General features: G+C 41.3%; 1 protein-coding gene across 2 annotated transcripts in view; it reads left to right on the top strand.

The window, feature by feature from the left end:
* The window catches only part of LOC119170437 (cytoskeleton-associated protein 5), a 94,714-nt gene that overhangs the window by 73,515 nt on the left and 855 nt on the right, over positions 1–20,344 (top strand). For both annotated transcript variants that reach the window (XM_075875439.1, XM_075875441.1), the window contains exons 28-31: positions 494–634; positions 4,083–4,169; positions 13,151–13,346; positions 19,444–19,601. In XM_075875439.1, the coding sequence (XP_075731554.1) occupies positions 494–634; positions 4,083–4,169; positions 13,151–13,346; positions 19,444–19,601 (582 nt within the window). The remainder of the gene's footprint in view (positions 1–493; positions 635–4,082; positions 4,170–13,150; positions 13,347–19,443; positions 19,602–20,344) is intronic.

Raw genomic sequence — 20,344 nt, 5'->3', positions numbered from 1 at the left:
CAAGACAAAAAAAAACGAAGGAGTATGAACAAACGAGCTTATTGGCTCGTTTGTTGGCTTATTTTGTAAAATACATCTGCTCAAGTAGCCAACATTATTTGCTCAATCTATTGAAAAAGACTCGCGCATGTAACCAACACATGCGATTATGATGCCTCTGATTAACATGTTTAGAGCAACATACTACGTCGAATGCACATCTGACAAACTGAAAAATAGTCATTGTTCATACTCCTTACTTTGTCCTTGTTTGTATCATGCAAAGTGGCTAAAATATGAATAAATTTAAGACTGCGGAAAGACGTCTTTGTCCTTTGATGGACATAAATGAGCTTTTGGTGATAACACAGGAACCTAATTGGTGCATGCCTTAGCTTGTGCTGTCTACAAACCGATCAGAGCTCTTTGTGTAGCTCCCCCATTGTAGCTCCAATTTACCGCAGTCGAAATAGGCAGATGAGAGTAATGCTTGGTCATTCATTTCACCATCCAGCTGCTGACGTACGCAGAAATGGTACCAGGTCAAGAGGAATCCTCCCTCGTGAATACGATCTCCAAGATGCTGAAGATGCATGCTCGCAAAAGTGCAGAGATTTCTGCAAACAGGGGTTTTTCCGACGACTCTCAGAACAAGGTATGCGTCACTACAGGTGAAATATTGCTGTGCTTCTCTTTGTATTGCTTTCTTGAACTCTCTATTCTTCTCTCACCGCTCTCTTGAGCTTCTGTTTGTACAGCTTCCATACATCACCCTCCAATTTCGCTTCGGGCTACATAGTCAGCCTAGTAGAGGGCTTTTAGTTTAAGGGTACACAGGCTGTAATCTTTCTTATGTTGTCCAAACACTACTGTGCCACAGGGAACCTAAAAGGGGACTTTTTTAGAACATAGGTATTTGAGTAGGCTTGTGCACTTTCAGGTTCAAAGCGAATAGTGATTTTGGTCAAATAACTTCAAATCGCATTTGAACAGTACCGTATATTGCCGAATATAAATCGATGGCTTTTTTTAAATGAGAAGCATTTCTTAGCGAACTTCGGCAACTTTGCATGTTTCTATCTATATCTATCTATCTATCTATCTATCCATCCATCCATCCTACGACTTTTAGCTCTCCTAACCGTTTCGATTATGGTATCGATACCAAACTTGGTATGGCATAACATGACTGTATGAAGGACATATATGACTAGTCATAACATACAAATCATGACATGGATGTCATGAATGTCATGATTTACATTTCATGGTCCTGCAGTTCTTGCGGTGGTTTCGTTAAAATGGCATGTTGCAAAATCGGTATGGTATGACACGATTGCATGGCGAACACAAGTGAAAGACCCTAACATGAAAATCAGTACATGCGTGTCATGTAACAACGTGACTACATGCCAATCTCATGATGCGCTCGCCGGCGTTTCGCTAGCGTCACATACACCAATTTTGGTATTACGGTGTGTGAAAGGATGATGAAGGTAGGTGAGTGGTTCAAATATGATAATCATGAGATGGGTGTCATGTAACAACATGACTACATGCCACGCTCATGATGCTCTGGTGGCCGTTTCGCTAGCTTTACATGTACCAAACTCGGTATTACGCGACGCGAATGGAAGACATAGGTAAATGACACATACAAACATATTAATCGTGACGTGCATGTGATGTAACAACATGACTACATGCCACACTCATGATGCGTTCGCGGCCGTTTCGCTAGCTTTACATATGCCAAATTTGGCGTTACGTGATGTCAGTGGACGAAGAAGGTATGTGACTGGTGCAAACGTGATAATCATGAGATGCGTGTCATGTGAGAACATGATGACATGCCACAGTCAAGGCGCCAATACATTTCAACGTGACGCCGGCGTTGCCACACCAGGCACCGGTCCTGCCATATACTCCCAGGTGTGCGCCGCGCTGCGTTGCTTTGACGCATGCGCGTTTCAGTGCATCTGGCGTCCCTCCCTCATAAAAAGAGGGAGACGCAGCGTTGTCTGGGTAACGCATCGGGGCAAAATGCAGCATGTCGTATTTCGCGTCGGTTGGCCCGACGGCAACCGGCGCGAAATGCGACCGGTCGCGCGCCGGCGTCGCATTTCGTGCCGGTCGTGCCTGGCATCAGACTAGAGTGCTTGCGTTTTGCCAACGTAGCGTTGCTGTGCCCAGCATGTGCGTGCGTCAACTCTACGTTGGATTATATTGGGCCCTTTATGGTGCGCTCGCGGCCGTTTTGCTAGCTGCACATATACCAAATTTGGTGTTACGTGACGTCAATGAATTACAAAATATATGATTGGTTGAAACTTAATAATCCTGACACGCGTGTTATGTAAAAACATGAGAACATACCACGCTCATAGCGTGCTCGCGGCCGTTTTGCTTGCTCCACGTATACTAAATGTGGTATCACGTGACATGAATAATTGACGAAGGCAAACGACACATCCAAACTATCAAAATTATCATGTCACGGTGGTTATGTACGACATCATTTAACTTCACCTCGTAACGTTGTGCTGATTTTAAAGTTAAATATCAACCTTTCTCATTCGTGCTTCGCATGTCATCGATTCCCAGTGTACGTGGGATCTGCATTTTTTTTTTTTTTTAGTAAAATGGCTTTCCAAAGTATGGGGGTGGACCTACTATCAGAGTCAACCTATTAGGGGAATCATCAAGTCGATATTTCCGAGATGTCTGACGAACCATCGTTATTCTCAGATTCACTGCTATTCAATGCATCGATAACATCAGCCGCAGAGGCAACGGAGTCGCGGAAACTGCCATCTTCCAACGCGTGTGCGTTGCTTCTGGAACCGTACGTTTTCACGATCTGCTGCAACGATAGCGAAACTACGGTGGCTAGAGGAGGAGGTATTGGCAACGGCGCATCAGAGATACGGCATTTATCGGCGTGTCTGTCGGGCAAGATTGGCAACATCGACACTCGTCACATACGGCTATGACAGTGCATTTGGCAAGCAAAGAAACGCGACATGAATTTATCACTCGCTAACAATGCAACATACGTTTGACGCGAAAAACTGGACATGCATCTCTCGCTTGCAAAAAACAAATGATCATCGTTCGCGAAAGACGTGACATGCATTTCTCGCTTTAGTGGACAGCGTGCCCTAACAACGCTTGCTGCCTAGGCAATTCAAAAATTCAGATTTCCCGCGAAGCACCTTGGGCATTCCATGGAGTTGTGTGGGCTGGCAACACTCCACGAGAAACTAAACCACATGAGGAGTCGCATGCACCCCCCTCATGTGCCCATAAGCATCTTCACATCTTTTTGCGCTCACGTCTGTTTGTCATTTCTGCATTTCACCTCGCTTTCGAGTAGCAGTGTGTGTGATTTGCGAAGCTGCTCACTGGACACCAAAGTGCCACCTCTACACTGGCAATAGTACAGTGCTGCTTTCAAGCGCTAAGCGATGCTCTATGCAGTCGGAAAGCAGCATTAAAGCAGGTCTAAAGTATGATGTTTCAGAAAAGTGCGTGAGGGAATGGAGAAAACAAAGTGTAAAGATCTTCTTGTGTGCTGTAACACGTCGTTCCTTTCGCAGACGAAGTCTAGAGAATACCCTGCCATTAAGAAGGCGGTTCGAGATGGGGTTCACTACCAGAGAAGCAAGAGTCTTGAGTGTTTGCTTATGGTGATATTGAAGCAAAACATGTACTGTCTCAAAGGATATCTGCATCCTGCTAACAGAATTCAAACCGAGCTCTTTGAGTCGAGGCAAGCTGAGTATGCCATGTTCTGTCGCATATAGCTTGCACCACATATAGCCCATGCCCTGAATGTAGCCCAACAACAAACTGGAAACTTAAAAATTTTTTTAATCCCCGCGTGTTGTTTCGTGAACTTAATTTGAAAACCAAAAACCGGACTCTCACCTTGCCTTTGATATTTTTGTGTCTTGTATGTGGCAGCTTTTAGTTAGTGAACTACATCTGTAAACCCCGATTACACACATTCGGTTTTTGTTTATTTTAATCAAATCTGACACAGCTAGAAAAAGCTAACATGAACTTCCTTTCCCCTCCCCACTCCTCGCCCTTTCCCTCAGAGCAATGACGAATCGGAGCAGAAGAGTGTTCACCAGCAATTTAAGAACGTGGTGGTCAAGTTGAACGGCGAAGACGACTTTGACGAGGTAGGCCTGACTGCCTTAACACGGTCTTAAAACAAAAACCCCTTGCGGCCAAACTCCCAAGAACTCTTTTGGCATTCCATTTTTAAATTTTTTATGTGCTACGGACACTGTGAAAGACTGTGTCTTGCCAAATGGAGCCTACTGTGATAAGCTAGAACGTCTGCCCACTTTTTTTTTCCCTACTGCTTGTGGACTGCTACGCATCGTGTGTATCCCATGTGTGACAGCAAGTGTGCAACATTAATGCTTGACCCATTACTGCGATGGGCATGCAAGGTTTGTATGGTAATCATGCCAAGCATACTTGGTACTGCATTTCTTCATTTTTAATCGTGGAAGAACAACTTTTCAACATTGAAAACTACCTCTACTAAACAGACCCGACCTCACTGACACGAGCCATGCATGGCTTATGGCATCATTTAGGCTTGAAGCTTGTTATTGTAACACCATTTGTGGTGTATGTACTATTAGTTTTTTTTTATGTTTTTAGTAAATGGAACCACATAAGAAGACCCATTGCGACAAGTGCAGCCTCATTGTTCCTGCAATGCACACTTCTTTAAGGCTGCAATTGTAGAACTCAGTTCTGATGGTCCTTGAATGTATGGTCGCAAAGCATGATTCACCTAAGGATTAGTCCATATGTCATGCAGTACTTACTCTTTGTACAAGTTTCAACTATGTGGTAGTGATGTTGCAGAAGTGCCACTGAGAACTGTCATTGTTTAGGCCAAGCAGCACTATTGTTTGTTTTTCGGCATGGTCGCAGCTCTAACATGCACTGCACAAGTCTACACAGGTGGGGTACTGCACTGGATTTGCTCGCTATACTTTGTGTAGGCTCGTGCGAATATTCGAATGAATAATAGGGTATTCTAATTCGCCTTGTATTCGCATAGAACGTATTCGCATAGAACCAATAGATGCATATTAATCCAAATGTACCGCTTGTAAAGCTAGTTTCACTGCGGTGTAAAAGTGCTAAACCGTGAAAGCACCTGTCCAGGAGAAATTCGCTTTGCCGCAAAGCCTTTCTACAAATTTAAAGTGGCCCTGCAACACCTTTCGAGCAGTGTCAGAAAACGCTGCCGATCGGTGGTCGAGGCTACCGAGGACATGCAAGTCAAATATTGTAGCGCAGTACGTGGCGTGCAATCCCAATAAATCCTTAAACTCAGCTGAAAATTGTTCCCTTCTTTCGGCAAATGACTCCAAGCTTGGAAAGCATGTGTGACTTATTTTCTTTCCCCATGCCATCCCTCCCTGTTTAGCTTCCAGCGCTTTTGTCGGGACGAAAACGGAGAATGCACTTGCAGCGTGCGAGAAATCTTTGCAACTCCGCGAGTAATGGATGGATTCTAAAAGTTTTGGCAGCGGTGAATTCATGAGGCAATTAGCTTCTTTAGTGAATCCATTTCCTAGCTACTTGAAAGTATAACAGCCCCTTTAAATGAAAATATTACCTTCAAATCAAATAAATTTATTAAGCTTAAAAACTTATGACAGCGTATATGCTTTAAATATAATAAATTTTAAAATGTTATGTATTTTAAGGGTTATGACTCTTATCCTGCTGAAAGTCATATCCAGCTAGTACTCAAAGTTGTTTCAACTTTCTTTGAACGAAAAAAGAAATGGCGTTTGCATAGAGGCCCTATTTCAATTTTTAAAAAATATTGTGCAGGTTCATTAGGCCATGATAAATGTTTTAAATGAAAATATTACCCTCAAATCAATTAATTTTATTAAGCTTAAGAACTTATGACAGCTTATATGCTTTAAATATAATAAATTTTAAAATGTTACATATTTTAAGGGTTATGACTCTCATCCTGCTAAAAGTCTTATCCAGCTAGTAGTCAAAGCTGTTTCAACTTCCTTTGAATAAAAAAGAAAATAGAATTTGCATAGAGGCCCTATTTTAATTTTTAAAAAAATCTTGTTTAGGTTCGTTAGGCAATGATAAATATGCCCATCTTTCTTCATGCGTCATATATGCTGTTCAAATTCAATTCGAAATTATTTAACCAAATCACTATTCAGTTTGAATTCGCTTCGAGCCTAAAATTCACTATTTGCGGAAGCCTAATTTTGTGCGATAGTATTCCACGATATACGTAGTTTAATCCAAATCAACAATTTTTTTGCAAGGACATGCACTTTTGCGGGAGGGTGGTTAGCAGTACAAAGTGAACGAGCTAATCTTACACAAAAGAAGCTGCACGAAAGCCACTAGCGTAATTGTAGGCCCTGTGTCTGTTTCACAGTTTCTTTGAACTTTCACTTCCACATTACTCGTACCCTGTAGCCTATGAACACACTCAATGTGTGCTATGAAATGTTCTGTCTGTTTGAAGGCTTTCTATAGTGGGCTGAAAAAGACTATCATTCAAGTTATTATTCCTATCCTCAAGTGCGCATTCTTGTTCTACGTCACTACTCCGACTCACGAGACCTACAAGCCCATTCTCATACCTATTCAATTTTAAGGCACCTTCGGGAATAGCTTCAACCAAAAGTATGTAACGCTCATATAGCAACCCCCTGAAAAAAATCTTTTTGAGTTAGCCTGCATTGTTTCTTTTTTTTTTGTTTTGGTAAAACTCTTCATGGCTGTTTTGTAAATAGTCAAATAAACTTTGCGCTTGCCATGTAAGCAACCTTGTTGGCTGAATTACTGCTTTAGCAGCTTCCAGCAGATCAAAAGTAAAAGGCCATTGGGCTTTATGGTCAGCTTCAGAATAGTATGTTGTGCATATATTTTTAGCCCTTAGCATTATAACCAAGTATGGGATAGAGCCACCAAACACACGAACGAGCTGGTAGCAATATTCGCATAATTTTGTGCTCAACTGAACCACAAAATACTCATTATTTCATTATGTGGCTACATGCATGTGAAAGGGTGTCTGTGTGGGGAGCTTTGCATTGCATTCTTCATCAAGAAGAGTTGTGCAATGCTTTCTAACTTGAGCACATGGCATCTGGTGACATCCGGTGGTGTTGTCAGTGGTGCTGTTCACTCTTTTTGTGGCTCCAATTTTATGTAGGTTAAATACAAGAGTGATTGAGTATGCAGTGAAAGCTCATTAACTTGAACTCTATTCGTTCGAACTTGCGCACTAGTCCCGGCACAGCCCTGTGTGTATCTGTGGGGAAAGCTCCCGATTATGTGAACACATCGGTATACCCAACAATTAAATTGAACTGGGAGTTTCTGGTTTTCATCGCTTTTCACACAGTTCGGCTTGGAGTGAATCGTAACGTGTTGCAAACCAAACCAAATTTACCAGTATAGATGCGAAAGAACGAAAGAGCGGCATTTATTAGCAGATGAGAATTCGAACGTTGCGCTGGAGCTGTTTGGCAAATTGCAAACAATGCTCATGGAGCCGAGGCAAGAAACGGAAGAATGGGAAAATTACTGGTTACTTTTAATTTTGATTGCATCGACTCTGCCATGTAAATAAACGTGTTGGAGCAAAAGTGGCATCGCACGTTTCGATCTTAATCTGCTCAAGTGAATTCATGTCGCTGCTTGTGTCTGACCTATCATTGGCTGAACGATTAGTTCTATTCGCTGTTAGAGCAAGAGTCTACATGACCTTAATTTATGAAATTGCCTGCCAGAGACTTGCAGTAGCAACCAATTCCTGATAACGAATACAGAGATTCTTTGGGATCTGCCCTTGCAGTGTGGCAGGATGCTCGTTCATTGTAGCCGCCGCCTGCTAATTCAAACAATTTTTTAGTTCCCTTTGAGTTCGAATGAACGAGCTATTAATGTACTTAAATTTAGGTGTGAGAGTAACCACGGGTATTAAATGCTAACGAGGTGTTTCTTATAATGTGTCTCGTAGCTTCAATTCCAGCAACAAAGTATCATTAGAGTAGTTTGAACTAGTGACTTGCCAATATGACTGTTGTGTTCAACAGCCGATCGCTCGGTTGCATGTTCAATTCCTCGACGTGTTTGCCACATTTCAGGTACTAATTGTACGAATGATCTTTTACTGCACTGTTTGTGCACTATAAAATACGCCAGATATTGAACAAAAAAAAATTTACCCCTGTGCATCCAATGTGCGGTTTCACAACGTTGCACCCTGACGCATTGGTGTAAACACATACTGGGCAAAAAAACAAATTTTATTGTTCAAAATTAGTTCTTTAGGATAGCTAACTTCTCTCTGAAAGGTCGCATTTCTACCAATGATTAGTGTGGTGCATGCCTGAAATGCTTTGTGTTTAGGTCACAATAAACCTGTTCATGTACTGCCCCATTTTGTTTGGGATCTTTGTCATAGCATGCTGATTTATTGTTTCGTAGAGTAGCACGAGAAATTCCCTCTGACTTTGCAAAAGCCTTTTCTTTGACTAGCGCTACTTGAGTTATTCTCCCGACTGGTTGGGAAAATTTGCTTTCGATAGGCTGTATTTCATTCTTACAATTTGCTTCTCCCCCTCCCCTGCATATCATTTGCTCCCCCAAGTTGCAGGCTTCAGGGATAATTGAAAATGTGCACATGTGTGCAAAATAACAACATGGAACTAAACTTTACAGTTTTAAATAAAGACAGTCTGGCAGCACTGTTGGCCAGAAATGTGACATGGGACTTTTATTATTAATTTATTTTTCGCTTTATGTCCTTGCTTCTTGCGTTGCTGATTCCCATACTATTCAATGCCTGGGCACATGTAAAAGGCCGTGTAGGAAGGCATGCTCATGTTTGCATTGTTTCTTTAGTCTTTCAGCATTTGTAAGCCGTCCCTTTGACCCTGGATGTCATTCTATTTGTTTACATAAAAATTCACCATAAAATCGCGAAGCTAACTTGCATGCTTCAGGACATGAGCTTTTACACTGTTACACACACTTCTCAGTTCTTGATTGTCTGCTATGTAAAGCAATTATTGATAGACTATAACCATAGTAGCCTTGTCATAGAAATGACTTATCTTGACAAGAGCAAGCAAGGGACCATTGCCTATATGTGTGCGCAGCTGTATTTTTCATTGCTTGCCTCTTTAGCGCTGCGGCTGTCAATTGTGTACTTATTGTTAGTCAGACAGTGTTTTGTTTGTTTGCCTTGCATTCTATGTTTCTAAATGTCTCCACGCATGCGTGACCCTTTTGGAAGGTGTTCCCATCAATTCGCATTCGCTGTGGTGGTAACAGCTCTTGTATATGCGCTATGTTGTGAATAATAAACTTGTACATGGATTCCCTGGCTTGGTGGCTAATTGATTTGCAATTCACCACGAAATGCTTGATGCGCTAGTTCTGCCGATTTTGCTGAAAAGCTATGGGTGGCTTCAAAGTCATTTGAGGGGCATAAACATTGTTCACTTCACTGACTAGTTTTACGTTGGTTCCGGTGCCCTAACATATGCTGCTTGCAAAATGCGCTTTCGTTGTTCAGAACTTCTACGCATTACATTTTTTGGTGCGCAAGTGCTAAGACATTTAGTTCAGTGAAACTTCATTTTGCGTCTGTTTATACACTGCACACACATGAAGAGCTAACAACTACAATATGAACGGAGAGGAGGCAAGGAGTAAGTATGTCATGCATTGCAGGAGAATAACCACCTAGAGTTAACCCCGCACTGCCACATTGAACAGCACAACCAATTGGAGCATGTGCCCGACAACAGCTTCAGCCAATGGGAAGTTCGACCACAGTTCCAGCCTTTGGGGGGGGGAGTTGTTTTTCACAGATAGCTTGACAGGGTTGCTCAACGCAAAGCACAAGGCTTGATAATGAGACGTGCAAAAACAACTTAAATAATAACGTGAGCGTGCCATCGACTGATTCCGACATTTTAGCTTACCGAGAAAGTTGGAAAAAGACATGTTTTAAGAAAATTAATGTGCAAGCGAAATTTGCTGGAGCACAGTCTCGTCTCAACACCAATGCCTAGGTCATGAGAAATGTGTGGGCTAACCAAATTCTCAAACAATGACAACATTCTTTTTTTTTTCCAAGAACAGTGACTGAATGGAATAACCTGATTAATAATCAAGTTACACAACCTTCACTGTCTTCATTTGCTGCAAACATCTGTTAGTTATTTTCCAATATAACCTCTTTCATAATATGTATTTCTTTTTTCCGAGTTTTTGATTATTTAGTTGATGTTTTGTATAAGGCCCGTCTTTGTATGCGGAATAGCCTAAAACAATGTATTCGTTCGCGTAACATGTTTTTGTTCTACCTTGTTTTGTTTTGTTGCTTGCATTTTTTCGATAATATGCTGTATTTCCACCCTGCTAAAATCCCCTATGGGGGTTGCAGTATCTGTAAATAAAAATGAATGTGGTGCAGATCCCTTCTTTCAAGCTACATGGACTTTACGGGTAAACAAACAGCACTGGCATACAATAATTTATGCTTAAGCTCTTCTTTTTTTGCCAATGCTTAATAATTGTTTATACTAATTTTAATGTGCTTTTGGACACCGTAACAAGAAATTTGCTTTCACTAGTAACAAGATTGGCTCCTCCAAATTTAAACCAGCTTTACTCAGTGGCTACCTCAGTAAAGTACACCCAACTAAACACAGAATGTCCCTCCTACGAGGATTTTTGTTCCTAGCACTGCACAAGAGCAACGCTTCAATCTTAACACCCAAAATCTCGTGCTCCCATTACTGTATTACGAGTTAGTTTCCAGCCTGACCTATCGATAGCATGACATGCTAGTCTCCATGGCCCTGCTAAACCACTGACAGTTTGACACGTGTTCTTCAATCGTGACTCTTTTGGGGCAGTTAATTTCCTTTGGCATTATATTGCTTCTGGATTTTACTGCAGAGGCATCAGTGTATGGGTACATCTGTCCTGATCAATCGGATCGTGACCCTGTATTGTAGTTAAGTGCTTATCGAGGTAATTTTGCATTCACTGTTGTATAGAATACGCCAGCTCATAAGGAACACCTAGTTAGTGCTCAAGGTGCCAATACTACAGAATTATAACCTCGCACATGAGTTGCTGATATTTGCGAAGAGCTTGCTCTTCTTTCAAAGATTGTGTGCTAAAACAAAGAGAAAATGTTCATAAGTGCAAAAAGGGCAATTCAGGTTTTTGAATCACGAGTTTACATACCTGGTTCCTGCTACGATATGTGTAACAAATTCTTAAGCTAAGCAAAATGTATTTTACATAAGGTTTTCTTGTGTTAAAGCTGTCGCTTTCAATTGCTGTTTGTGAACCATAGTCAATGTGTAAAGTTTTTATTAGAAATGAAGCATCAGTAGTATGAAACCCAAGTTAATTTATGGCTGATTATCTGATGGTTTATTCGTTGAAAAAAAAAGTCTGGTAGTTCTCTGGTGTTTTAGCTTAGCAGAATGCAAGTCTTCTTGGAGTCTAATGCCTCTTTGTCTCTCTTTTTTTCTTTTCATCCTGTTTTAACTGTTAATGTAAAGCTGTAGTTTTGTTATACCAGGAATGTAGCCATAACACTTGCGCATTCTTGATTGGTTATATGCATTGCTTGTTTCTGCACCATTTTTCCACAGGATGAAAGGGCTTCTAGCTTGGCAGTCCTTTTTTTTGTGATTTTTCTGAAACATATGTGGCTTATGGTAACTTGAATTTGTACCCCATTTCTTCAACAAATACAGGCATAAAGTATGGCTCTCTCAAGTGCGGACGCCAATATTGCCAAACATTGTACTCTTAGCAAGCAAGCAAGCAATTTCTATAGATAAGCATTTTAGACATTTGTTCGTTTGTTTGTTTGTTTATGAAACAACCACAGCACCTTTTAAATGGCCTTAGAATTTGGAATACATCCAGAGCACTGATGTAATTCCATCCCCAATTCTCAGTTTGTCAGACACTGCCAAAGTGCATAACGGAGTAAGGTGTAAGCAATATTTGTTCTGCGTGCTTGTCATAAAAAGTACAAAAATACTTGTAGTAATGGGTATCCGACATGGTTGTTCAGTGGCATTGGCATTGGGGTGTTGAACACGAGGTCAAGGGTTCAGTTTCCCGCTAGTGTAGGCCACGTTCTGCCGAGGATAAACTACTAAGGTTCCCAATGTGGCATTTTTTTATAGCTCATGCCTTGACTCGGGATGGTCCACCTTACAAATCGGTGGTTTCAGTCCCGATTCAGCAAATCTTTGCCGGTTGTCTTGCTCTTCTTTTTTTTGTGTGTGTGTGTGTGTGTGTGTGTGTGTGTGTGTCTGCTCTATGTCGACACGGTATATTGTCGTGTTGTAGGGATGGTGAGGAACAACACTCTTGCGCAAGTGCAAGGTAGACATTAGACTTCTGGTTAAACACACTTGTCCCGGCTCCCCCCCCCCCCCCCTCTCCATCCACCTCACTTTTCTCGTAAAAAGATCAGTATTCAAAATGGGAAAAACAATCGGCTGCGAACTGAAGCACCACTGCCCACATTCAACAATGTACAGAGATGCACATCTAAATATCTGACAAACACCAGCAGTCTCTCTGAAACGTGCAAAATCATTTGTGTCGCATACAGTCGAACCCCTTTATGAGGACCACTGATAAAGAGACAAATTGGTATAAGAGACACCACTGTGCCTACGGTAAACTACTGGTTGATAGGAAAATGATGCATACGTGGAGGATTGCTTGTAAGAGACATCTCGTATGAAAGACGAGAATGGCTGCCCAGAGCATGCCTCTTATAAAGGGGTTCAACTGTATATGCAATCTAATACCTGAACACTGGCGGAGAACTGGCAACACTAAAAAATTTTGGATGCCGTAGGTGGGTCTTTTGCTTTAGCAATGGCCTGACAGGTATAGTACTGTACTGTGATACCTAGTCGTTGGATAAGAGCAAAAAGATGTGCTCATAATACTTACCCTGACAATCCACATTAGTAAAATCGGGGACTTGAAGATGTGACCTTCTTTTTATCGCAGCACTGTTGGAACATTTCGCAACTTATTCTCTGCCAGAATTTTATTTGTTCTCCTTTTCCAGCAAATTCTGGTACTGCACCGGCTGTGTAAGAAGAACCCAAGCTTCAATCTGGATCGGCTTCTCAGCACCTGTTCGCCGCGCATCCGTGAGATAGTGCGAACACGGCTAAACGAGCTTGAAAAGCAACCGCCAGGCTCCAACGTAGCGCACGTTCTTCCTCTGCGCATGAATGATACCAATCGCCACAGCTACTCCAGTAAGCAAAATGTTCAGTTTTGCACCTGCTTGCAACAATGTAGAGTTGTCGCCAATGCTTACTGCAGCACCATTATATGTACTTTTCCTGCCGTACAGCCAGCATTGCAAGCTTACTTGACGTGATGTAAAAGTAGAGAATACATGCCAGTCTTATGCGCTGAAGCCACAGTAAGCTGCAGGGTAAGCCACAGATGTAAACATTCCTATTGCGAGCTCTTCTTGGGAATGAAACCCTTCAGCTGCATGAAATGGCCGATGCAACTCTTATGCAACTCCTGCATATGTAGTAGACATGGTTGTTGGCCTGCGAGTGCCATCCATGCAAATAAGCATTGCACTGAACAGCCGTGTGGTGTAATGTTTCAGCGCAGTTTTGTGTAGTGCGAGGGCACTATGTACTTTGTTGTTAATCCTTTCAGGCGCTATGTACACACTTGTGTACACCACTCGTTTTCATTATTTGCATCAAGTATAAGCTAAGAAAGAGCAAGATATATTGTACATTAGATGAACCTCCTGCATGACTCATTTGTCTTAATTTAACCTCATTTTGCATTGTACTGATAAATATGATCACTTTTCTGAAGTCACTACCACGTTTGACCAGTCATGCAATGTGCCGCTTCCTGCAATGTAAAAAGTATGAAATTTTCTTTGCTCACAATTGACATAACCAAAAATAATTTGGCCATGTATTTCTAGCTTAAGATTAAATTCTATTTATGCCAAAAGTAAGCATCATTGACTTCAGAATAAATGAATATTTAATTAGAACGAGTTACTATGACCCAATAGATTTAACAATTATCTCATAAGTAACGTTGTAGGGATTTGACACATTTACAGATATTTCTTAATAGTTGGTGTCTGAAAGGGTTCAGTAATCATGAACTATAATTTGTCCCCTGAGTTACTCATCAAGGCAATGTCATCAGCGAATAGCAGGTTACTAAGGTACTCAGAATTAACTCTTATCCCTAACTCTTCCCAGTCTAGGGTCCTAAATACCTCCTGTAAACATGCGGTGAATGGCATTGGAAAGATAGTGTCTCCCTGCCTTACACTCTTCATTATTCGGATTATTTTGCTTTATTTATGGAGAACTAGGGTGGCTGTGGATCCTCTGTAGGTTTCATCCAGTATGTTTATGTAGGGTTCTGCAATGCCCCGATTCCGTAGTGCCTGCATTACTGCCGATGTCTCGGCTGAGTCAAACACCTTCTCGTAATCTATAAAAGCTATATATGGAGGTTGGTTGTAATCAGCGCATTTCTCTATTACCCGATTGATAGTATGAATATGGTCTATTGTGGAGTATCCGGTACGGAATCCTGCTTGGTCCTTTAGCTGATAGAACTCTAATATCATTTTAATTCTATTAGCTATTATTTTTGTAAATAATTTGTAGAGAATAGAGAGTAAGCTGATCGGCCTGTAATTTTTCAAGCCCTTGACGTCTCCTTTCTCATGGATTAAAATGATGTTGGCGTTCTTACAAGATTCTGGTACCCTTCCCGTCAAGAGACACTTTGTATATAAGGTGGCTAGTTTTTCTAACACAATTTCTCCGCTATCCTTCAGCAGGTCCGTTGTTACTTTATCCTCACCAGCGGCTTTGCCTTTTTCAATTCCTTCTAGGGCTTTCCTTACTTCCTCAGTTGTTACTGGTAGAATGTCGAATTTTCTTGGACTAATATACTTTCTCCTAAAACCATCCTGGTTTTTTTTTACTTTGGTACAACTCTTTGTAGAACTCCTCCGCAATCTCGACTATCCTATCCATATTGGTTATGACATTGCCTTCCTTGTTTCCTAATGCATAAATCCTATTTTTGCCTATGCACAAGTCTGCCTTTGCAGCTTTTAGGCTTCTGCTGCTTTTTACAGCCTGCTCAATTCTTTCCATGTTATACCTCCTGGTGTCGGCTACATTACGCCTATTGATAAACTTCCAAGCTCCAGTAGCTCTATTTTGTCGGTTGCATTTGAGGCTTTCATCGTTTGTCGTCTTTTAAGATTTTTTGTCTCCTGAGATAGTTTACCAGTTTCCCGTCTAGTGACTGAACCTCTAACTTCAATTGCACACTCTTTGATGGCACTAGTAATATCACCATTCATTGTGTCGCTAACGTCTGTTATCTCATTGAGTGCCTCAAATCGGTTCTGAAGCAAAACTCTGAATCCCTGTATTTTCCCTCTCACTGCTAGTTCATTCATTGGCTTCTTGCCTATCAGTTTTTGTCTTTGCTTTTTTAAATCTAGGTGTATACGAGCACTTACCATTCTATGGTCGCTGCATCTAATCTTGCCAACTACTTCTACATACTGTACAAAGTCCGAGTGTGTACACTGAATGAAGTCGATTTCATTTTTAGTTTCGCCATTAGGACTTCGCCACGTCCACTTATGGTTAGCTCGTTTTCTGATGAAGGTATTCATAATCCGCAAATTATTGCGTTCTGCGAACTCTACTAATAACTCTCTTCTGGCATTTCTAGAGCCATATTTCCCCACTGAATGGCCTCCGGCCCGTTTCTTACCTACTTTGGCATTAAAGTCGCCCATAAGAATAGTATACTGTGTCTTTACTTTATTAATGGCTGACTCTATGTCTTCATAAAAGCGTTCAACCAAATAATCATCATGGCTCGATGTAGGCGTGTAGGCCTTTACCACCTTCATCTTGTACCTTTTGTTAAACCTATTTATGATACTTGCTACCCTCTCACTCATGCTATAGTATTCTTCTATGTTGCCAGTGATAATCTTGTGTATGAGGAACCCCACTCCTAGTTCTTTTCTGTCAACTAACCCACGGTAGCATATAGGACGTGTCCATTCTTCGGCACTGTATAAGCTTAATGTGTCCTAACTTCGCTGAGCCCTATTACATCCTATTTAACACCCTCTAATTCCTCGAATAGCACAGCTAGAGTAGCCTCCCTAGATAGCGCTCTAGTATTGAAGGTAGCCATGTTCAGATTACAAGGGCGGCCTGCCTCAACGCAGAGATTCTTAGCATCCTCCGCTGCGTCGAAGTTCTGACCGCCGCCTTGGACAGTTGCTTTGCAGCTGGTGGGGGCTGAGGGCCAAGGGTTAATTGCTGTACTGCACCAGGGTGGCCAATCTTGCTCTGGTGAGGAGGTGTGCATTACCAGCAGATGGTCGCCAGTGAGGCCGCACCCCAGACCTTTTTTTTTCCTTCTTTTTTAACAATTCCTTCCTCACGCATTTTATTTATTTATTTATTTGTCATACTGTCAACCCTCACTTAAGGGTCGTTACAGGAGAGGGCGAAGAATTGAGCTGCACAAAATCAAATATTTGAAAAATCGTAAGATGAACTCTGTAACATATAGCATAATTATGCGAGAAATACAGTTACATGCTTTTTCACTCAATATATTTACAACATAATCTCTATGACCAACGGAACATTTCTAAGGAAACACATATGTGAACACTATAACTATACATTCTCAACAAAATGCCTATCGAGAGCAACCTCAAGATCACTCTCCTTTTTGCACCATATCGTTTGGCAATTCATTCCACATATTAATAGCATTGGGAAAGAAGGAAAATCGAAAGATATCTGTTCGAGCATGTATTGGTTGTATGAATGTAGTGCATGTTGTTCTTGAAAACCTTTTGTAAGAATGCTTTAAATAATCATCCCTGTTTATTTTCACCCCAGCATGCAGGATCTGAAAAAGAAGTTTCAGCCTTTGTTTCCGCCTTCTTAATTCTAGCGATTCTAATTTACATTCTTTTAACATTTCAGTAACAGAATCCCTTCTTCGATATTTTTTGAGCAGATAAAACGAGCTGACATCCTCTGAATGCGTTCTAATTTATTTTTTAAGACCTTTGGTGTGGGCTCCACACAGCGCTAGCGTATTCTAATCTCGGACGCACATACGTTTTGTAGGCAAGTAGCTTGACATCTTTTGTGGCTCGGCCTAACTTCCTTCGTAGGAAGCACAATTTTTGACATTCTTATTGACATATGTTATCGACATGAGGACGCCAGCTCAACTTATCTGTTATAGTTACACCCAAGTATTTAAAATTACAGACTTTCACCAGCATATTATCACCAATGTTATATGCAAACGAAAGCACTTCCTTCTTTTTTGTAATGTGTAGGTAAGTGGATTTTTAATGTTAATTTCCATACCCCATTTAGAACACCATAACTTTAGGGTTTGTAAGCACTGATTGATATTCACTTGATCTTCGCTGCATGATACCGGACAATAGATTAGGCAGACATCTGCAAATAGCTTAATTTTTACTGGTGGTTGGACAACTGATGATAGATCATCTATGTATAAAAGAAAGAGTAGGGGCCCCAATACAGATCCTTGAGGCACTCCCGAATACACCTTCACATTACATTTTAAGTATATATACAGTTGGTAATGGTTCGACATCTCTATTTGAACCGAATTTCGTCATGGCCTGCTTGGCTGCTGCGCTAAGTAGATGGTCTGTTGCACTTTATTAGCAATGTAGAAAACCACCTGACCACCTATAAGCTCCCAACTTCACCTGGCTTGTAGATTGCTTCACCTTTTTTTCCCGAGTTGTCTGAAAACCTCATTTCCCTATTCAAAAAAAAAAAAGGGCACCCTGTGTGGTTTCGAACTTCTGACCTTGTGAGCTTGTGCCAGATCAGTGCCTCGAATGACCCTTCTTTCCACGCATTTGTTCTCGCCCAACTTCCTGTCATGCTCGGTATTGACATTGTGGGTCTCAAAGTGTCCGCAATGTCAGTTTCGCTGATTTCGAGTGGTCGCACTCCTACTTTGATGTTTCCTGAAAACTGACGAGTTGTGCGCATCTGTTTTGCAACTAATCGGCGACTTCCATGTAATTCTTACGTTGAGCGTATACGTTGCGGGCGGTCGGAGTGCATGCAAATTAAACGCGAAATGTTTCTAGCTGCTAAAGAATATAAAGGCGCTGCCTTTAAGGCTGTATGCTATTTTGCTGACGTTTCGGGGTAGTAAAAAAAGAACATTCTGGTAAATAGACAAAAAGAAAACAGTAGCTCTCGGACGGTAGTCAGCTATATGTATAGACTACTGAACTGGACACGGAAAACAGAAAAGTAAGTCTGAAAATTAATATGCACTAAAGTAATGTACAACACTCTCGGCCAAAAACAGCACTTTGTGATACACGGAGAGGCGCTGGAAGTTGTTGAGGAATATAGGACAGGTAATAACCGCGGAGCCGAACCACGATATTGCAGTAACTAGAAGAATAAGAAAGGGTTGGAGCACATTTGCACACTTTCAAATCGTGACTGGTAGATTGCCACTATCCCTCAAGAGGAAGGTATACAACAGTTGCATCTTGCCAGTACTTACCTACGGAGCAGAAACCTGGAGACTTGAAAAGAGGGTTCAGCTTAAATTGAGGACGATGCAGCGAGCAATGGAAAGGAAAATGATAGGTGTAACTTTAGGAGACAAGAAGAGAGCAGAGTGGGTCAGGGAACAAACCGGTGTTAAGGACATCGTAGTGGACATCAAGAAAAAGAAATGGACATAAGCCAGACACGTAGCATGTAGCCAGGTTAATCTGTGGTCGGACAGTGATGAAGCATGAGTGTCTTAGCTTTTTCCAGCACCGCATATATTGTTTTAACATAACTTTATTTTCCTTAAAGACCCCTCGAGGGGGTATATCATAAAGTGGGTTAACATATAATTTTTTATTGCCACAAGTTTTTATCTCGAAAAATGGACACATTATCCATCAAGAAATGATGATGAGCATTCAGTGGTGACGACATCATGGGGAAAGCCATTCCAGTCTTTTGCTGTCCGTACAAATAAGGACATAAAAAAGGTGGTCGTCTTAATCCACGGCCGGGCAACTTGAAGTGAATGACACGTGCGGTGAGATATGCGGGCCGGTGGGGCGATGTAGGGATGACGGAGTTTTATTCGATTCATCACCCTTGCACTGCTCCCAATTATAAATCTTCATTTTAAGCTACCTCGCTAGCTGTTCTTAAATAGTCACCATGCTGTGGTTTATGTTCAGTTACGCCACATTTTCTGTTATTTTGATATTTACAGGTAGTCCTCGGAAGGGGGACATGTCAAAGCTGCCCAAGGACTACGTCCACTGGAGTCGGAAGCAATGGGCAACTCGCCTTAATTCAGTCTTTGATCAGCTGAATTTCAAAAGGCGCTTCACTGTAGATGACTATCCCTCATCGGAAGAAATCCCTGACGTTAGTCACTTCTAACACCACTGTACTTTGTGTGTAGCTTTGTGCTTGTATGTGTATGAGAGCTACAGTCTTGCTGCAGCAACTTATTTAGTAGCCTTGGTCGTGTTAGCGGTGTTTTGGCGTATCAAATACTTGCAAATACTTCAGAGAGGCTGTCTTCGTTTCCTTAGAATAACGTTTGAGACAAAACTATTACGTTTACTGTTTGGAAGAAGACAATTTTGCGGGCTCGTTTCTTTCTTTGACACATCGTTAAAATATTACGTGCTACGTGACACAAGCCGGCAAAAGAAAGTGTTCCAAACTCATCGTCATGGCAGCGGTGCTGACTAACACTACCATGGTTTGTATGCACATAAATGCCAAACAAAGTGGATGTTGGGATGGGGGTGACTGCCACCATAGCTCAATTGGCAAGAGTATTGGGTACATAATCCAAAAATAGCAGTTTTGGTCCCTCTTGGCGGCACGTTATCATTTCATCTATTTTATTTTCTTTGCTTGTACATCTAAACTAATACAGTATACTGAAAACATTACAATTAATGTTCCTGTTACATTCCTTGGCTGCATTATCAACTGGTTTTCATTAACCTTTTGCTGTTTGTAATGTGTAGCAGTAACACGTTTTCTTGAAATCGATGAACAGTATTTCATTTAACGTATAGTAATTCGCATTTACAGGATCGAATTCAGTTTCATGGGATGGATGTATATAATTGGAGCTCATTTCTTTTTCAGAT

Source organism: Rhipicephalus microplus, chromosome 2 (genome assembly GCF_043290135.1).
Source record: "Rhipicephalus microplus isolate Deutch F79 chromosome 2, USDA_Rmic, whole genome shotgun sequence".
NCBI lineage: Eukaryota > Metazoa > Arthropoda > Arachnida > Ixodida > Ixodidae > Rhipicephalus > Rhipicephalus microplus.
This window is presented reverse-complemented; position numbering and strand designations above follow the sequence as displayed.